The 20,765-nt window shown below is 49.5% G+C and overlaps 1 protein-coding gene across 1 annotated transcript in view; it reads right to left on the reverse strand.

The window, feature by feature from the left end:
• Positions 1–2,223: 2,223 nt before the first annotated feature.
• The window catches only part of LOC119404564 (metalloprotease TIKI1), a 118,838-nt gene continuing 100,296 nt past the window's right edge, over positions 2,224–20,765 (reverse strand). Inside the window, exons 7-9 of the mRNA XM_037671110.2 lie at positions 18,237–18,327; positions 5,071–5,268; positions 2,224–3,648 (exon numbers count right to left, since the gene is read on the reverse strand). Coding sequence (XP_037527038.1) covers positions 3,477–3,648; positions 5,071–5,268; positions 18,237–18,327 — 461 coding nt within the window. The 3' untranslated portion in view covers positions 2,224–3,476. The remainder of the gene's footprint in view (positions 3,649–5,070; positions 5,269–18,236; positions 18,328–20,765) is intronic.

Consider the following 20,765-nt stretch of genomic DNA (forward strand, 5'->3'; position numbering starts at 1 on the left):
GCACGTGGCGACATCCCGCGGCCTCCGCAGTAACTGCGCAGCTCACGATGCTCAAATCAGCCAATGGCCGTGGACTTTGGGTTTATGGCGTCATTTGTCGAAAGAGGGAACGATTTCTAGCTGACTGAGAATTGATTGTAAATTCCAGGCCGCGTGCTGCGCTATAATGTTTGGCTCGCGTGCTCTCACTAGCCTCGACTACCGATCGGCAGCGTTTTCTGACCATGCTGAAGAAATGTTGCAGGGTCCCTTCAATGTGGAGGATTATGGTCATGCAGGTTTTTGACGATAGTGGCGGCCGAGAACCCTTAATGTTGCATTAACAATTGTGTACTTCCCTCCAAAGTATCGTCGCTGCGGCCCCCCGCCCCCGCCTTTTGTTCGAGTCAAAGCACATGCTCCTCAATAGATGAAAAAACGAAGTGGTGACGTTCTTCTCAGGTTGCCACCTTACCACTAGGAAAAAACCGGCTCTTCGGGAGGGGGGGAGGTACTTATACATGTTGAATTTATGCTGAAAAAAAAAAAAGGCGCCATGTTCTTTCTTTGACACGCAATTTCATGTATTGTAACATTATTTGCCTAGTCAGAAGTCAACATAATGTACATCTACAGAAAAAGAAAACTGCGCTAACCAACTATTCTGTTGCTGTAAAAATAAATGCCATCTACATATATGCCGTCCATTTGGGATTGCAGCCCCAGCAATTATTATTAATACATGTCGAGCACGGCCAGGAGCCAGCTCTCGTTCTCAGGTTGAAATCTCCAGCCTTTCGGAACAAACATTTACGTAATTTTCGCTGCTTTGAAGGCAAATAATTTACGCTCATGGTGCAAGCACGTAACCACCGATGTTCATATTTCGCTCTGATTAAATAATCGATGTAACTGGACGGATCAATTACTTCGTCTTTTTGGTTGAAAATTGTTTGAAAATTGTGTGAGAGTTTTGGTGAGTGACGAAAGATAGTATCTTCGATTTGCTGAATTTAAGCTTATAAAATGCAAATAAATAAATAAATAAATAAATCGCGGTACGACGGCCTAAAAACCGGCCAATGATGGCCAGTCTTAGGTGCGGACCGGCAACCAACCCACGGCCTAAAAAACCGGCCGGGCCGGTCTAAAACCGGGCGCGTGACAACCCTACGTGCTTCTCACAATGGCCTGCCTTTGGTCCGTGGCTTTCCAGGGAGTAAAGATGGTACACTCTAAGAAAAGATCGAGTAAAAAGGGCGTCTTTTTGTCCCACAACAATAATCGTCATTTGGCTTGCTTGCGTTTCCTTTCTTGAAAACTCGGCGCTGGCCACTTTCCTACCAAGAATGCTATGTCACGCTGATAGCGCGCATGTCGTTCATGACCGGAAAGTGCCGGGCGCGCGGCGATAGTGCAAGGAAAGGAAGGCAAAATAAATGACGATTATTGTTGTGGGACAAAAAGACGCCCTTTTTACTCGATCTTTTCTTAGAGTGTAGGTAAACAGTTCTTGGAATTTATCATAATGTATATTTCGGCCGCTGTTATCGTCAAAAACCTGCGTGGCCGTAACCCTGCTCTTTAAACAGTGACGGGACAGGTTCGATTGAGCAGCGATACATGGCTGATTTTGCTCCTCCCCCTTTAGGTGAATGGGGGGAGGGGCTCCCCCCCCCCCCCCCACTTCCTGAGCACGCCTGCTAAGTAATCCCAGCTGATCGAAATTACCGAAGCCTACGGCGTGCGTCGTAATGATATCGTGGTCTGGGGCGTAAAACCAGGAAAACCTCAGAAGTTGTGTGTCCCTGCCAGTGGAACCTCGTGCAGCTTCTCGCGCATGCTCGTAGTAGACCAGCATAGATAATGACACCGACAGACGTCGCGTGGGAAAATCTTGATACTTAACGCGGGCGCTTGCCGCGTGCGACCCGGGGCCAGAGGAGGCAGTGGCGTAGCCAGGGTGGGAGGGTGGGTGCACACCGGGCCCGTGCCCCCCCCCCCCCCCGAATTTTTTTTTTTTTTGTCATGGCATACACAGCACAAAATGAAACTCGAGCACATCCGCCTGCCCTGCCTCCACTTCAGATCATGGAGGTGCCTCTCCTCCCCCCCCCCCCCCCAAAAGAAAGTTCTGCCTGCGCCCCTGAGAGAAGGCCCTGGAGGCAGATCTGCGTAGTGGAATGAAACCACGCTTTATAATGACACATTGAGCAGTGCAATGGAATGCAAACACGCTTGAGATTTAATGATAATGAAATGCTTTTCCTCATGTGGTTGACTGGGAGGAAAGAGGACATAGCATGGCAAATATTTGCACGTGTTATAAGTAACCTGCTACGGTAAACCTAGGCATCTTGCTTTGTGGCTTGTAAATATTGCTGTGAATAGATGCTTAGAAAGACCTGCAGTTGACTTAGCAGATTTTTTTTTTTTTTTGCGTTGTTGGGATTCATGTACGCTCGTCACTGATAAATTTCTTGGTAGGACGTGTTGCATTCGAATTTAAAAGCGTAAGAGTTTATCGAACTATAGTTTCCTGTTTGTGACAGCAGATGAGCGCAAGAAGCCGGCGCTGGATTCTGTTGCAAACGCCAGTTTATCTATTGAAAGATGTGACCGGCGAGCGCGTCGCAGTGAGCGGAGCTAGGTGAAGCTGCATCCACAGAAATGGCGCTACGTTCCCTCTGAGGTAAGTGCTGCGGCGTCTGTTCACATATCGACAAACACGCGACTTCCTGCGCTAGAGTTGGAGGTAAACACTCTACCGCCAACTGCCCCCGTGCGTCTTCAGTGTTTAGAATGAGCTGGATGCTGGCCACCTTCGTAGTCTGATGAAAACTAAAAGCCGCACGAACCACAGGAGAGACGGACTAAGCTCTGTCCGTCTCTTTCCTGTTGTCCTGTGGTTCGGGCTGTATCTCGTTATCTATGGAAATGTACCAACCGGCCCAAATAAGCACTCCAGCCGATGAAAGACGACGCCAGTTCATAGCGAACGACCTTGTAAGTACGTCTTAGTGCACTCGAGAACAGCGCATTTTAGACTGCATTCGGCGGCGTCAGCTAGCCCTTCGACTGGCTCCCGAGTAAGCGATCCCGGCACTTTGAACAACGCGGCTATGTGCAGGTTTTTTTAACCGACGAAGATGGCTGAACTCTTGATTGTAGACAGAAAGCGTCGCTGGTTCTCGGTCAGCACACCGTCACTTCGTTCTGCACCCATGACAGCGCACTAGCACGGCACAGTCGGGAGGTATCATGTCCGCGCTTGATGACCGAATGCACCACCGTAGACCTGAGCACACATCCAAACTGACACAGGCTTGGAGGCATTGAAGACGAGAAAGTTGTGTTCCACTGCTGGTCCAGTATACACTGCGCACTTCATCTGCACTACACGCGGCCTTGCCGACGTAGGGTCATCGACCGCTATGTTAATTCTGCGTGCCTTTCTCTGCCCCGTCGTGGCCGGCATGGAACAGCAGGCTGCCGGCTCATGGCGGGAAGCTTCCGAGGCTCGCGGCGAAGTAGGACGTGAGCGCGACTAGGATGGTCGTCTGACCCGTGCTGGCCGCGGCCGCCCGGTGTCCGCGCCACAGCTTGAGCGATACTGCCGGTGCGGAGGCACGCGCACCCAGGGCCTCGGCAGGCAGCGACCGAGGACGCCTGCACAGAAGGAGCGCGAGTTGCTTTCACTAGAACCAATCGTGTCGTTCGCTAAGTTTCTGTTTGAAGTGTCAATGAATTGGAACACTGTTATTTGAGTACTCAGCTGTGTTTATGAGAGGATGCTGGGCTAAAACACCGATTTTCGTAAAAAATATGCCTTTTCAAGTTGGAATTGTACTGGATTGCTGATTTATTAAAGAACGTGCTCACCAATTATGGTGGTTAGCTGAGCAACAGAAAAGAAAAAAACCGAACAATTTTCACCAGACCGGAGCTCGAATTGGTGGAAACATTTAACGTGTCCATCCACCGTTGGTTTCGCTCCAATTCTGGGTTACTCCTGCTGTTTTTGTGTGCTACTCGGCTTATCTCTTTACCTGTTCTTTCTCGTGTGAGTTCATTGCGATTAGCGGGTTCTGCATGCTGTGACCAACATGGACAGCTCGAAAGCTGCGAAAAAGAGAAGATTGCACGTAGTTGTCAGAGAAGGGCGTCATGTTGAAGAGGAAGGCCTTACCTATGCGTCGGCCATATTGATTAATTTTTTTTTTGACCATCCAAATAAGTAGCGTGTTGTGAAACCTTTGAGCTCCTTTTTCTCAGTTTTCACTTTTCGAGGTAACGAACCTATCATTTCCTAAATGCTTCTCCAATAGCTGCTTACAAGATGGTTTCTAGACTGAAATTTTGTCAGGAACAAGATAAGGTACTTTTCTGATCCCTAAGTATTATCTAACACATAAAAAAAATTATGAGATGTCTTACGTGCAGTGACAAGCGTAAACATGAACTTCGACTTTAGAGTGCTCGCGCTTTGATAGAAACGACATAAAAAATACATCACTGGCTTTATCCTGCACTACAAATCCAGGAGGCATGTAATCATTAAAAATCCGTATATTTTCATTATTTTTGAAATGATAGTTTTCCTAAGTTGGCATGCCTTATTGATCATTATAACAGCTATAAGTTTTTTGTATTTATGCGAGGGTACTGATATTTGCAATACGTTCTAATAATAAAAAGATAAGCAATCCCTGAAATAAGCAATCCCTGAAAGATAAGCAATCCCTCAACATTTCAAAAGTTGCCTAGTTAATTGGTTTCAGCGCTACGCAGAACCAGCGGCAGGGCCAACCACAAAGAAGTGCTTGTCTCGCTTCTTCGTGGTCTGTCCTGGTGCGCGCTGAAATTTTCAGCTTAAAAAGTGTATTGTTAACTTAGCCGTGATAGGCTCAGTTATCAAATAAAACGAAGGTCAGAGTTTTCATGTCGCATCCTGGCGACAACTCGGAGAACTCTACACTTTTGGGGGGTCACGCGCGTTTACCACAGCCCGGCGGGGATTATGGCGGCACTCGGGGAGCCGTCCTTGAGAAGGTGTATATGTGGCTGGCTAGGAGAGCGACGTCGGCTCACCAGGTGGAGTCCAGGCGCACCCATAGATCGTTGAACTTCCGCGGCCTGGCGGTGATGGGCGGCGACGAAAGAAAGGGCCTCTTCTTGGCCTTCCTGCGCCGCCATCCCGGTGCCTGGTCGGTGGCCGACTGCTGCTGGTCGCCCAGCACCTCCGCAGGGTCCGGCCACGAACTCTCTTGCTCGCTGCCCTTCTTCACCCTTGAATCCCGATGGAAGGGATACATATAGTATATACGATTGACGCCTGTCCTACAGGCACAATATCATTTCGCTCTTCAAAATAACGGGGACAAAAAAGCTTGCACGGGAAGGTAGTACATCCTCTAATGTCTCTTAGTTTATTTGTTTTTGTCCGTGTGCCTCTTGGCTGAATACAGAAGAAAGTCACAGGGCACCATACGCATTCGCCTAAGACGGCTCAAAGGCGAAAGCCATTCGGTGTGGCTATTTCAATGCGCTCTTTATATAGGCGAACACCGCTCCTTAATTTATTTTGAGTCATGCGAACGCCGCAAAGGCAAAGCTCGCGCGCCTCGAGCCACGAGACGCCCGGATGGTCACGTGACTTTTCTACGATTTCGAGTCAACGCCAACTTTTCGCTCAAGGCCACATTCGTGTCAGCATGTGAGGTTGTCGTCAGAAAAATTCGTGTGCATGGTACGGCACGACTGTTTGTTGGCCTAGTTGGTACTTGCTTAGTGACATCTTTTAGCCGCGAAAGAGCACAACACAAAGGAAAGAAACACACAACGACAGGACGGGCGGCAGGACGGGTCGCCCGTCCTGTCGTTGTGTGTTTCTTTCCTTTGTGTTGTGCTCTTTCGCGGCTAAAAGATGTCACTAAGCATGGTACGGCACGTTAAGATAGAGTAATGAAAGCTGTAGATGTCAATCTATAGGCTCTATATACTGCGCTAGCTGTACTTCAGATGGGGCGTTTGAATTCACTTGAAAGCCCTGCCACGGTGGTCTAGTGGTTATGGTGCTTCACTGCTGACCCGAAGGTCGCGGGTTGGAATCCCTGCCGCGGCGGCTGCATTTTCGATGGAGGCGCGAAAATGTTTAAGGCCCATGTACTTAGGTTTAGATGCACTTTAAAAAACCCTAGGTGGTCGAAATTTCCGGAGCCCTCCACTACGGTGTCCATTGGACCAGTGTGGCGCTGGATACTGGGACGCTGGCACGCTGCGCGAGGCACGCTGGACGCTGGCGCACTGCACGCTGCACACTGGGCCACCCGTTACGGGCCGAAATAGGTCTTTTAAATTGTTTTTAAAAACTGTGGTCATACCCAGACCGTAATTAGGGCTGATACGCGCGCACTGCGACAAAAAAAAAAAAACCCTAAAAAAAATAAAACAAGAGCGAGCGGGGCCCACCACCTTGACGCACCGTGTATCCTGAATCTGACACGTTACCGCTGCACCACACCTGGAAGACGAGGGACGGCGTCTTTTTAGCTCACATTTTAACTACGTCCGGTAGCCAGTATTTTCATTTTTCTCGCTTAGAAACGCAGATTTCAGTCTATTCGTGCTCGCGAGAACCTAAGCGAACGTACTTAATTTGTTTTTTATGTGCTGCCTAGATTTAGAACGTCTATCTGGCACGTTTTGCCGCAAAAAATATTAGCGTAACCGCAGATGTGTTGCGGCAATCACACTGACTCGCTAAGCAGTTAGCCATACCTATGTAAAAAACAATGTGCAACTAACGAGGTCGCACACTCCGTAGCACGAGGCCTGGTCAACCGTGCCGGAGACAGCGCAGGTGTACCCGCGGAACGCGATCGCCTCACCAGCTACAACGACATCACCAAAGCATTTTACCTTGAAAGAAGAACCTTCCCCACCCCTCATCACCAGCTAAACAGAGCGCAGGCAACCACCCTCCGCCTGTTACAGACAAACACGTACCCGTCACTACATCGATACCACAAGATATACCCAGACATTTATCCTAACCACACCTGTAAGGTATGCAAGACCCAGGTCGCTTCGCTCCCGCATATGCTGTGGGAGTGTAAACACCAGTACCCGTCCGTTAACACCGAGACCCTCTCGTCGAGATGGCATGCCGCCCTGCGCAGCTCCCATTTCGACGACCAGCTTTGGGCGACCCAGCAGGCCCGCGAGGCGGCGGAGAGGCAAGACCTCGACGTCCCCACGTGGGAGGCCTAGGCCCAGCCAAACAAATTGCTGGTCTCAATAAAAGTTTATTCCTCCTCCTCCTCCTCCTGACCTGCACACTGAACACTTTAGTTTTCGTCACCCGTTTGAACATATTTTCTGTCCTTTTTGTTTACGTTCCGCGTACTATACATCCGCAGCACTTTATCCTAGCCGAACCGACCGTTAGGCTTAGAGCTGTACTCCGTGCGCCACGATCGCTGTGAACAACGTGGATATTCAATTACGAAGAATCTAATAACCGTTCAAATGTAATTTCGATCATACCTGACTCATGCGAGGCCATATTTACACCTTCGATTATATGAATCAGAAGCTAAAAATGCCGAGATTCGGCGTTACATTGGCTCACTGTTGCCGGTGACGTGCGGCTTTCAGCGGTACGCGCCCATATGGAAGGACTGGCTGCTAGAGTAGGTTTATGGAATTATCAGACTGATACTGATGTCATATTGTGTTGCGAATGATAAGTTCTTTCGATGCAGTTATATGAACTACATTTACGACACTCGATCACACACTTCTGAGAAAGCGTATACGTACGTCCGTCGCTTAACTAAAAGTAAAGCTGGAGATGTGTAGGACACAGAATAGAATATTATTTTCAAGATATTCGATCATTTTTTCTTTCGGCTTCTCGCGACCCAATACCACATCTTATATGAATTCCACCCAGCGCGCCCAGTTTTTTCCAATGCGCTGCCAGTGTTCCCAGTGCGCGGGCAGACACTGTACAGCGTGGCCAGTGCCTCCCAGTGCGCTGTAAGACACTGGGCCACACTGTACAGCATTCCCAGCGTCTTCCAGCGCACTGGGCGGCCCACGCTGTACAGTTTGTCTCAGTGCCTCCCAGCGCGCTGTAGTACACTGGGACACACTGTACAGCGTTTCCAGTGCCACCCAGTGCGCTGAAAGACACTGGGAGGCACTGGGAACGCTGTTTTTTCCGATAGGGTCATAATCATATCGTGGTTTTGGGACGTTAAACCTCAGGTATTAATTTACTTGAAAAGAATAGAACATAAAAAAAGAGGTACGAATGAACAAACTGTAGCGAATCCTTGGAACTCTGTAATGGGTCTTCCTCTCCAGCGCCTTCTAGTGGGTCGTCCTCTTTGGCTCCTTTCTGAAAACACCCGTGTTGAGCCTTGACCGTCGTCATTGTGCATTGTCGCCGAGTGCCGTCTCATAAACACCTTTACAAATTGGTGGAGAGTGCTGCGCCCCCGAAACAACTTCGGTCCCCATTCAATGCCCCTATAGCTTCGATACCGTACGTACCTTGCCATCTACCAGGCCTCGAGACACCGGCCAGGAAACGCCTCCTCCCGCACCGACCGCATGTCCCGGTGTCCCTCGTGTCCGCTGTTATATCGTGCATAATAATTATGACAGCATTAGCGAAGACATCAGTGTTTCTTCTATCTTCTTCCTTCTCTCTGAGGCGGCCGCCAAGCGCGTGCCATCTCACAGCGCCGTCGTCGGTAGCGACGCCTTATATAACATATCCCCTTTTGCAAAAAAAAGACACAGTTCTCCTTTACTGTCTAACATAGTCCTTCAACTTCTTCGGAGTCTTCTTCTTACGTGCGCTTCTTCTTACGCACGCATCACATCCTGACAGGTTAGGGGAAACTTGCGTGCTCTCTGCCGCATATGCTCCAGGGTCTGCATTTTCACGGCTATCCACTCCTGATGTGTCAGGTTGTGATGCACTAGATGACTGATTAGATGTCGGTGACCAGTTCATGACAGCAGAGGTGCCGGATTTCATCTTGTTGACAGCTCCATGGTGAACAGCGGCTAACTTCGATGCGTTCCACACTCGCCCATCTTCCAACAGATACGAGGCTGGTCCACGTTTTTCAATTATCTTCTTGGGCGCGGAGAATTGTGGAGACAGCTTGCCATGAACTGTGGATAACTTAACCCGTACGTAATCACCAACGACGAAGCTGGGTACCTTGGCTCCACGTTTTTCATCGGTGTAGCTCTTCGACATCCTTTGCTTGTTTCTTACGCGCTCTCGCAACTGCTCAATCGCCCTTGACGGGTCCGCGCTGAAGCATTTGTCAGGCAATCCCACGATGTCGAGTCTTGTGCGAGGTTGGCGTCCATGAAGAAGAACAGCGGGTGCCACACCAGTAGTCGCGTGAGGCGTACAGCGATATACTTGCAGGTAATCAAGCATGGCTGTTCTTATATCACGGCGTTCAAACAACGCTAGTTGAATATATGACTTCAGCACCCTATTAAACCTTTCCACCAAGCCGTTAGCTTGCGGGTAATACACCGAAGAGTTGTAATGCGTTATTCCGCGTTCTGTGAGAAATTCTTCAAAGCTTGCTGAAGAAAACTGTGGTCCATGATCGGATACGAGACCACGTGGGTATCCTTCTCGTGCAAAAAGTTCAAGTAAAAACTTCTTTACTGTAGAAGTGGTCGCATCTCGTACGAAAGCCACTTCGGGCCACTTGCTGTGATAGTCAATAACAGTAATGGCAAATCGGCAGTCGGCTGAAGCTTGCGTGAAAGGTCCCACGATGTCGATAGCAATCTTTTCCCAGGCTCTGTCAGGAAGAGGAACGGGTTGCATCGGCGCTGCAGAGGTACGTGCAGACTTGTCACAAGACTGGCAAATCACACACGTGCGCACAAGTTCTTCAATGTGGCTATCCATGCATGGCCACCAATAGGACTCTCTCAGGCGCGCTTTGGTACGACTAATGCCTGGGTGTGACTCGTGGGCCAGATCCACAAGACGCCGTGTCACAGTCGCAGGCACCACAATCCTGTCACCCCGGCACAGTATATCACTGACGACAGAGAGTTCAGCTCTCACGTAAAAGTAAGGCAGCCTCTGAGAAGGCTGAGCTTAGAGAATGGGTAGAGAAAGAGTGCGCCCTAGCCCGCGATGAACGCGCACGGGAAACAGAAGAAGCGAAGGAAAGCGCCGAACGACAGCGACAACTTCAGGAACAAGAGCTCAAGATTTTGGAGCTGAAGCTTAAACTTCAGGAAAGCGCGGGACGACAGTCAGCTGAGGCTAATGAACCAGGGGGAGCTACCTCGAGCGTCACCACGAGCACTACACGTGCACCGGAAGTATATAGCCCGCATAAACTGATACCGCCCTTTGACGAAACGCGGGACGATCTCGACGCCTACCTACAGCGGTTTGAGCGGGTCGCGACTTGTCAAGGGTGGCCACGTGAGAAATGGGCTTTGTCATTGAGCTTATGCATGACTGGAGAGGCTCTGACTGTGATAGGCCGGTTGGATCCGACAGCTGCATTAGATTATGACCAATTAAGAGCGGCGCTACTGCAGCGGTTTCGGTACACTGCAGAAGGCTATCGGGAGAAATTCCGCAAAGCGAAACCCGCGGATAATGAGTCCGGCCTGCAGTATGCTGCAAGACTCTCGGGATATTTTGACCATTGGATGGAAATGAGCAAGACAGAGAGAAGCTATTCTGGCTTAAGGGAACTGATCATATGTGAACAGTTCATGAAAGGTTGTTCCCCAGCACTCAGAATTTTTCTGAAGGAAAGACAGTGCCAGTCACTAAGTGCAATGTGTGAGACCGCTGACAGCTTTATGGAAGCGCAGGCGCTCTCTAACTTGAATAAAGAACACGCTCACAAAGAGACAGGGCCATCTGAGCTTGCAAAGAAGTCCGAGGCAGCGAGGAAGGCAGGGAAACCTGCGAACCGGTGCTTCTTATGTGACAAGACGGGGCATCGCGCAGCTGACTGCTGGTCACGTACCAAAGGAAATACGCCGGGCCGATGTGGTAAATGCTATAGGACTGGCCACAGCAGCGAATACTGTAACCGTCAATTTCATAAGAACCAGGCGTCGTGTGTCCTGTCGGAGGAAGGAAAGAACCCGACTTCTCAGCAGCTCAAGGATGGATACGTGACGCTGCAAGACGGTGAGACGATACCCATCGTCACTGCGACATCTAGTCGGCCTGTTACGCCCGGCAACGTTGTGAACGTGCCTGTCATGAAGGGGTTCCTGGAGAAGAGACAAGTTGACGTGCTCCGGGACACCGGCTGCAACACCGTTGTCGTGCGACAGGCCTTAGTACCGAAAGAGAAATTTACTGGAACATCGAGTCCAGTGTATTTACTTGATCGTACGGTGAGGTACCTTCCAGAAGCCAAGGTATTTTTGCGCAGTCCATTTTTTGTGGGTGAAGTACTCGTAAAGTGCATGGTGGACCCACTGTACGACGTGATTTTAGGGAACATCAAGGGCGCGGTATTGCCAGACGCACTCCCACTTGACGCTGATACTCGTAGGAAAACCGAGAAGAAACCGACCATCGACTGCGACAAGGAGAAGCCAGCGATGGAATCCGGTGACGTTGCTGCCTCTCAGGAGAAGACAGCGGTCGAAGAAGTTGAGAACATGGCCCAGGAGAATATATTGATTGGGGGTCTCGACCCAGAAAAAACAGCTGTTGTAGGAGCAGGCCGAACGAAAGTGGGGAAAGACACGCCTTTACCCGTGATGTCTCTGCCGTCTTTGCGTGTAGAAAGCGAAATACTACAGCAATATCAGGCCGATGGTGAAACACTACGAGCCTGTTTTGAGGCAATTGGTAAAAGGATTGTGTTGAACGACCGGGAAACCGTGTTCTTCCTACGTGACGGAATTCTCTTCCGCAAACACAAGTTGTCTTGTGGAAAGGAATTGGAGCAACTAGTGGTGCCTCGTCAACTGCGCGAAACTGTCCTTAATTTAGCGCATGAAGGCATTCTAGCCGGCCATCAGGGCATCACAAGAACAGTAAGCAGAGTTACTGGGGACTTCTACTGGCCGGGTGTCCAATCTGATACGAAGCGGTTTGTGAAGTCGTGTGACGTATGTCAACGCACAGTGCCTCGTCACCTGGTGGGACGCGCTCCCTTGGGCACCATGCCTACCGTCGACACACCATTCTCCAGAGTTGGTATTGATATAGTTGGACCATTGTCGCCAACCTCTGACAACCGCAACCGCTATATACTGACCATGGTAGACTTTGCGACGCGATACCCAGATGCGGTTGCGCTACCATCAATCGAATCAAGACAAGTCGCAGAGGGCCTTCTGGAAATGTTCTCCCGCGTCGGCATTCCAAGGGAGATCATTAGTGATCTCCCTTGGCCGCCAAGCGCGTGCCATCTCACAGCGCCGTCGTCGGTAGCGACGCCTTATATAACATCCGCCACCCACCTGTCTTCACTGGTGCGGATAGCACCGACGTGGATGACTGGCTCGCGATTTACGAGCGCGTGAGCGTTCCCAATAAATGGTACGAGGCAGGAAAACTGAGCCATTTGGTATTCTACCTCGCGGGTGTGGCAAGCCTGTGGTACAACAACCACGCATCAGATTTTCCGACGTGGTCCGATTTCAAGACAGCCATTATCGATGTGTTTGGCAACCCTGTCGTTGGTAAGCTGCAAGAAGAACAGCGGTTACGCGAACGAGCTCAGCAGGCCGGTGAATCTTTCACAGGTTCCATCTAATACATCCTCGACTTGTGCAAGAAAGCCAACGCGGCCATGTCGGAATCTTACAAGATCAGGAATGTTATGAAATGCATCGATGACGATGTCTTCGCCATGCTGCTCGCCAAAAACCCTCGCACTTTGGAAGGGGTAATCACGCTGTGCCAAAGCTGCGAGGAGCTGCGCTAGCAGCGGTTGATGACCCGTCGCCCTCAATCACGTGAAGCCGATCTCGCTGGCTTGTCGGCCATTTCTAACCACTCCGCCTTGCTCGCCGAAATGAAGTCATGCGTGCGCGAATAAATCGCCCGCCAGGTCTCCCTACTGGCCTTTGCTCACCCATAGCACGTTGAACGGCCGTCGACCACACTTCTGCCTCACCTCCACCGAGTGATTGAGCAGGGAATCGCGGAAGTCATGCCCGACTACCACCAGCCCCCTCCGGTGCCTGCGCCACTCAGTTGCGTGCAAGTGTAGCCAGGCCGTCCCAAGCGATCCCTGTGGCTGCCACACTTAGTTATGCCACAGCCGTCGCCTGTCATCAGGCCTTCGAAGCGGTTGTGCTGCCTACATACGCCGACGTCATCTATAGGCCCCGACCACAGCCCACCATGCAGTCATATCAGCCGCCCCCCCCGTCCATCGCGTCCTGCGACATGGGTTGGACCTACCCCAGCGAACCGATGGCGCACTTCCGACAACCGCCCCATCTGCTTTGCGTGCGGTTGCGCCGGTCACGTCGCACGCTATTGCAATCGCACGCAGCTTCGAGTCGCATCAACCATCACCAGCCAGTCAAGCCTAGGGCCCAAGTATTAGGGCCCACCGCCGCCTATGTCACCGTGCCGTTTCCTCCATCGACATTCTCACCATCGCTACCGAACAGCGCAAGGATCAGTGGATCGCCTCGCTGATAGACTTGCTCACTGATCCATCGGCAACATCAACCACTCGCGCGTTGCTTCGTCAAGCTCACCATTTCGCTATTTGCGACGACCTACTTCACCGACGCAATTACAATGCCGACGTCCGCCAGTGGCTACCAGTAATACTCCGCAGTCTGCGTTCTGAAATATGCGAGTCACTCCACTCCGATCCGCAGTGTGCGCACTCTGGAGCTCTGGAGTATTCAAAGCTTACCACCGCATTCGACAACGGCACTTTTGGCGAAGGATGTACCGCTACGTGCAGTAGTTCGTTCGCTGCTGCCTCGATTGTCAGCGCCGAAAAACTTCAACGCACCTGTCGCCAGAAGGTCTGCAACCTTTACCTTGCCCTAACCGGCCGTTTGGACGCGTTGGCATTGATTTGTATAGGCCACTTCCTCTGACGTCGGCTGGTAACCGCTGGGCCATCGTCGCTGTTGACCATCTCACGCGATACGCCGAAACTGCCGCCTTTCCAGCGGCTACAGTGCCCGATGTTGCCTCCTTCCTGCTCCACCGATTCATGCTGCGTCACGGTCCACCCCAGGAGTTATTGCTCTGTGATTGAGGCCGTGTCTTGTCGGAATCGTCGAAGCCATTCTCAGAGTGCCACGTTATTCACCGCAAAACTACTACCAGCCGACAAATGGCCTCAGCGAACGCTTTAACCGTACGCTCGGCGACATGCTTTCAATGTACGTCGTCGTCGACCACACCAATAGGGATGCCATTCTGCCCTTCGTCACCTACGCCTACAATACCGCCACTCAGAGCACTACTGGTTTTAACAGCGAAGCTGTACTTGGTCGAGCCTTTCATGTCCGGTATCCGTGGTAACGTTTGTGGTCATCATAAACGGGTATGCGCCACAGACATTGGGTAAATCCCGCTACTCACCACTGATCCACTAAAAATGAAGGCAACAGTTAGCCCAACAAACGGGTATGTGCCACATAAATCTGTGCGACCAATCGGAAAACTATGATCATAAACGCGCATGGGCCACAGGAATTGGGTACATCCCACTGCACACAACTTCCACTAAAAAGGAAGAAGGCAACAGTTAGCCCAACAAATGGCGTGCGCGTTACCACTGTCACACCGCTGTCACATGATACTTTGTGGTTATAAAAGGTGGTGACTATACTACCACCTCAAAGCCTAACAAAGAGTGTTTAATAAAGAGCAGTGATACAACATATCTGAAAGACTAGCAAAACATAGAAATGCGTTAGCCTGATGAAGGGAAGGCCACCAGCCTCGCTGTTTCATCGTCGTCCGCGAAGCGGAGCTGGTTGAATTTTAGAGCGAAGCTCTGAGGCGCCCGTTCCTGCGTTGAGCGGCGTCGCCGTCGCCGTTTCCGTCGCCGTCGGTGGCGCAACCGATAGACATGAAAAAAAAAAAATAAATGAGAAAAAATACTCAGGGTCGAATGGGATTTGAACTCGGGTCCTCTGCGTGGCAGTCGAGTATTCTACCACAGAATACTCGACTGCCACGCCTGCTCGACTCGACTCCCACAGAATACTCGACTGTTTCACTCTCACTTGTAAATTACTTGTCATTATCAATAATCAGTATCGTTCACTAATCAACATCACGCACCGGGTAGTTTGCGTTTAGTGCCCTGCGTTGAACTGAGTTTACCAATCTTAAGCACGTCTCCGTCGACGAATGACGCCTTCAACGGATGTGCTGCCCCAGTCGCTGGCGGACATTGCTGGTGCCCGTGAAAGGGGCCGAAAAATTTTTTCGAACCAGTTGTGTTACCAGGATTAAGAATATAATAACAATAATAATATCTGGGGTTTAACGTCCCAAAACCACGATATGATTATGAGGGACGCCGTAGTGGAGGGCTCCTGAAATTTCGACCACCTGGGGTTCTTTAACGTACACCTAAATATAGGTACACGGGCCTCAAACATTTTCGCCTCCATCGAAAATGCAGCCTCCGCGGCCGGGATTCAATCCCGCGACCTCCGGATCAGCACCAGGATTAAGAACTTGTGCAGCTCATTTTCATCGATACCTCGACGGTTAATTCGACTGTTACGTAGCGCTTAAAAATGATACTGTGCCTTCTAACGAAATAAATAGAGAGAAAAAAAAGGAACGCTGGTTGGATTAAGAATATAATAACAATAACAATATCTGGGGTTTAACGTCCCAAAACCACGATATGATTATGAGGGACGCCGTAGTGGAGGGCTCCTGAAATTTCGACCACCTGGGGTTCTTTAACGTACACCTAAATATAGGTACACGGGCCTCAAACATTTTCGCCTCCATCGAAAATGCAGCCTCCGCGGCCGGGATTCAATCCCGCGACCTCCGGATCAGCACCAGGATTAAGAACTTGTGCAGCTCATTTTCATCGATACCTCGACGGTTAATTCGACTGTTACGTAGCGCTTAAAAATGATACTGTGCCTTCTAACGAAATAAATAGAGAGAAAAAAAAGGAACGCTGGTTGGAGAACTTCAACCATGAAATATCGATTAATTCGAATTCAGCTATATTGCCGGTGGCTAATTTATAAGTATACCGTCGTTCAAGTAAAAAAAAAAAAAGAACGCGGATACATTAAGACGGAAAGAAAGACAGACAGACGCTATATACTTACCGTTACCGTTGGCCAGGTGTGTTAATTTACAGTTTATTGGTACTTTTTGTTACGTCAAATGCACTGGCCGTCTTAACTCCAACATGCGGTGACAACGTTGCCACGATAAAAATCGGACACGTTTAGATTTTTAACCGCCTTTCTATATACCATCATGTCGCACCGTCAACATGGAAGACCCAAACAAGTGCACCCGTTGACATTTAGTAAACACTGAAAGGGGCGTGAAGCCTTCACTTGGGAAACTCTGACCACAGCGTCGACGAAGCGCTCAAGGACGGTTCTGGACAACTGAGCCTGGCTAAACGATTCTCCTCAAACACACAGCGAAGTCTCTGTTCGGCGATTGAACGCGACACTAAAGTGAAACACTTAATCAGTTTAAACAGATAAATTATTCGTTGAGGACAACTACTATCGTTACATTGGCAACGATAGGTGCAGTATTAGAAGAGGAAGTGAAGGACAAAGATTCATTATTGAATTTCGCGCCAGAACCTGGTGTTTCGCCTGGTGGGCGCATTGCGTGAGGGCGCTGTCTCCCTGCGCCACATGTCATGGAAAAAGGCACGTGGGTTCATAACGCGCTCCTTTTGTCACTATAGGCATCAGAAAAATGCATCGAATCTCAATGGTTTCAGGTAATGAAGTAGACGTTACGCGTGTGGTACGCAGAATAAGAGCGCAATTTCTTGTCAGATCTTCGTTATCAGATCGTAAGCGTCAATCTATGTCGTGGCGTCGCGGTGTTTCGAGACCTTGAGCGCCAAATTCAAGTGTCTTCTTTCATTTTGCCTAGTTACTTCCAAGTCATTTCTTTGTTGTTTCTTTATTTAAGCTAAGTCGGGTCTTTAGTTCCACTCGATGGCTCTGGTCGGCGTGGGTTACCCTAGACTCTTCTCTCTTTCTGCTAAATCTTTTCCTGTTGCCCCCGGTCTTCCTTCTGCCATTCCAGGAGCAACAGCTAGCTCCCCTCTCAATCCACTGTTTGAATCGCCCCCCTTACGTACGCTTCATCACGTCACCCCGCTCTAAGTCCGCTGTTTGAATCGGCCGTCTTACGTAAGCCTCATCACGTGACCACCTTTCCCTTTTTTCTACTCACCAGACCCCTTCTCTCCACGCTGGTCAAGTGATGTGGAGGTCACGTGACCTGGTCACGTGACAGAGTCAGCATAAATAGCTTCGCTGTAAAAGCAGTTGTGCATGACTGCGCATGCCCAAAGACGCACGTTCTCGGACCCAGGAGCCACAGCTAGGTGTCGCCTCGTAGAGCGTAGAAGGCCGCCTCTACACAGAAGTCGACAGCACTGCACTACCCACATTTGCAAAGCTGCCCTGCGCTCGCTCGCTAGCTCCTTATCTCTTTGTCATCGCATCCGTGCTCTGGACGACGGTAAGATTCCCTTACAGATGGACGGTGGCACTGCACGCTTTTTGCTTAGTGAAAAATGTCCCTGCATTGCTTCGTTGCACACTTGCTGAATCGCAAATGATAGAATTCGGGTGCTGAGTCGCGCAATAAGAAAAGAAAGAAAGAAAGATGCTGCCAATGACGGATGTTGCCCATTCGTCCTTGTCGTATATTTAGGGGAAGCGGTGAAGTACATCGCTTGATGCTGCTTCCAGATTGCTGCTTCTAGATAGACGCCGGACTTCCTACACCCGTGTAAAGATGAGATCCGAGTGAAAGTGTATTTGTGTGTGACGACTACATCGACGCTAAGCTTGGACAGCGAGTCCTTATTTATTATTTTTTTCATCATCCTGTCTAGAGTACTCGAACTGAGAAGTCAATCATCCTCAGCATCATAATTTATTTCATTAAAGGCTCCTGCTTGGTGTACCACGTGAAGGCGGGGGATACATATTCAGAATTCACAAACTGGTTGACGTGAGTGCATGCGCATGCTCACTCCGGAATGCTCCTGGTGGCCATGATGTGCTCGATGTCGAATCCACCCTGGCGCACGAAGTCCAGCACTGTGTTGTTGCCGAGGAAGTGACCTGCGCGTGGCACACAACACGAATGAGCCGCTGCAAGACCACTTGGTTAATGTTACGTCTGTACAGCCACTTATGGCTGTACGACGATTTATTTTATGCAAGGAAACATGAACACTTTAAAAAGCGCAGCTTAGGCGTTGGAGACACGAATGGCTACGTTCGACACCAGAATCACGCTCGTGCCACAGCGCCAGTGTAGTCGCGCGCGCACTTCGTCGTCGTTGTCTTCAAGCGAGACATGTCAGTTAACAATGACATTTTTAAATATTCTAGGGTAAAACAATAAGTGCGTTTACACTGATAAAACGATTATTTGAAAAAAAAAACAACTATTGTTCACGTTGACATCATAGGCCCATTTATTAAAATAGGAAGTGGATGTCGATGTATTTTCTTCCCTTTTTTTGTATTTGGGCCACACCGGCTCATGTGTCTGGCAGTGTTAAGTTTTACGAGTCGTTTAGAACACAAATTCATTTGTAACACTGATAGTTGGGCAAGTTTTGTACCTGTGAGCAATTATGTAGGCCCTAGCACACGTGATCGAAATCTATGACGTCACGGCGAGAGAGTGCGCGAACCTCAATAGCGGCGTCGCCGCCACCAGTTTTTTTTTTTTTCTTTGGCGCGTTTTCTGGTTTGCCAAGCGTCTCCTCGTCACTAGAGCGGTGCGCGGTGCTTCTTTTATGGTATTGTGTAGAGGTGACTTACTGATGCGATGAAATAATTTCATTTTCTCCTTTGTGTTCCTGTAAAGAGAAGCGAATTGGACGGAGTAACTATTTACCCAGCAACGTTTCATGGTTGCGTCTGTTCACCATGGCGCCAACCTTTGTGTTTTTTGTGTGTGTTTTTTTCTAATGGGCAGGGGCGGGGAGGTGGTGTTAGAAGTTGAAGGTGAGGAAAAGACACTATTTCTGCAGCCCTTGTTGGGAGCACAATCGTGTTTCTCAACGTTTACCTCTGAGATTTGTTTCGAGCCTTCTTTCCCTGCTCGAATGTTTCGGGAGCGGGATAGACGGTACGCAAATTATCCTTCCCGACCTCCCGTGCAGAAAGCATGTCCCTCGTTCTAATTCAGGAAACGAACGCGCGGAAGGAAGTTTTGCCATCACTACACCGCCACACAATGTGCGTTATATATTTGATTTTTCTTTGTTTCTTTTTTTTTTCATTTTCACGTTCCTCGCTGCAAAACCTTTTTCCTCCAGCGAACAAGAGTAGCGAAAGCTCACCTCGCGGGTTTGCTTAGGCATGCTGTTTGCGTTTTTGCTTGCGAACCTTTTGCGCGCGAGGACGCGCCGTTCGTTGGTTACAAGAGCGGAAGGAAAAATCATCCACCTTTTTTTCTCTCAGTCTTTCCTAAACTTTCGTTGTTTTCTGGTCTCTTCAGTCTGACGTTCTTGCGTCCTTGTCGTCAACTTTTTCTACCTACGTTTTCCTTGTCGTTCGTCCGTCTTATTGATATTATTTTCCTGACTGTTGCCCCCGCGCAAAATATAGTACCGACCGGTGCTTTCGCAACACGGTAAAGCAAGGCCGCTGTTCTGCTGCGCTCGGTTTTTTCTCTCTCTCTCTCTTTACCAGTAGGGTGCGCGCAGATGCTGTTCTGCTAAGTGACGAAGAAAAGATGTGGCGCCTTTATGTAAGATACGAAAAAGAAAGAAAGAAAGGACAGAGCAAACGAATGAGCGTGAAAATCGGGTCGAAAAAATCCACGAGGCACTACAGTGGCTGCAACCACTTCAGCGCTTGTGCGATTCTTCTTCTTTTTTTTTTTTTTTCATTGGTTTCTTGCACCATGCCGTGGCATTTCGCTCCAGTTGGCGTTGGAAACAAAGGGTTTTCTTCTATAAATGGGCCACATTTGTGCGCGCGTTTGGTTCTTGTATTGTGGTGTTCTTTAGGGTAAGTTTACAGCGCAAGCTAAAACACGCACGCACGCATGCACGCAAGCGCGCGGGCACACACACACACACACACACACACACACACACACACACACACACACACACACACACACACACACACACACACACACACACACACACACACACACACACACACACACACTCTCTCTCTCTCTCTCTCTCTCTCTCTCTCTCCCTCCTTCCTTTTCGTTTTCTTTAACCTTGAGCTAGAAGTTGAAGCAACGAACACCAACTATCCCAACATCTCACACTGCTGGTTTTTTTTATTCATTTAGACAAATTTGGAAGAAGACACTGCAGCGAAAGCGGGAAATCTCAGCTATTCCGAGCTTTCTGAGCAGTAACGTTGGCTGTGTTCAAATTCTGGGCAGCATCGTCGACAGTCTACGTCAGGGGTCTCAAACAAGCGGCTCGCGGCCTGCAAATGAATGTGTTCGACCCATCTATTTTGTATATTCTTAATAAGTATGTTCATGAGCTACATAGGCATGACTGGTCTAAAGCATT

The sequence above is a fragment of the Rhipicephalus sanguineus genome, chromosome 9 (assembly GCF_013339695.2).
Source record: "Rhipicephalus sanguineus isolate Rsan-2018 chromosome 9, BIME_Rsan_1.4, whole genome shotgun sequence".
Lineage (NCBI taxonomy): Eukaryota > Metazoa > Arthropoda > Arachnida > Ixodida > Ixodidae > Rhipicephalus > Rhipicephalus sanguineus.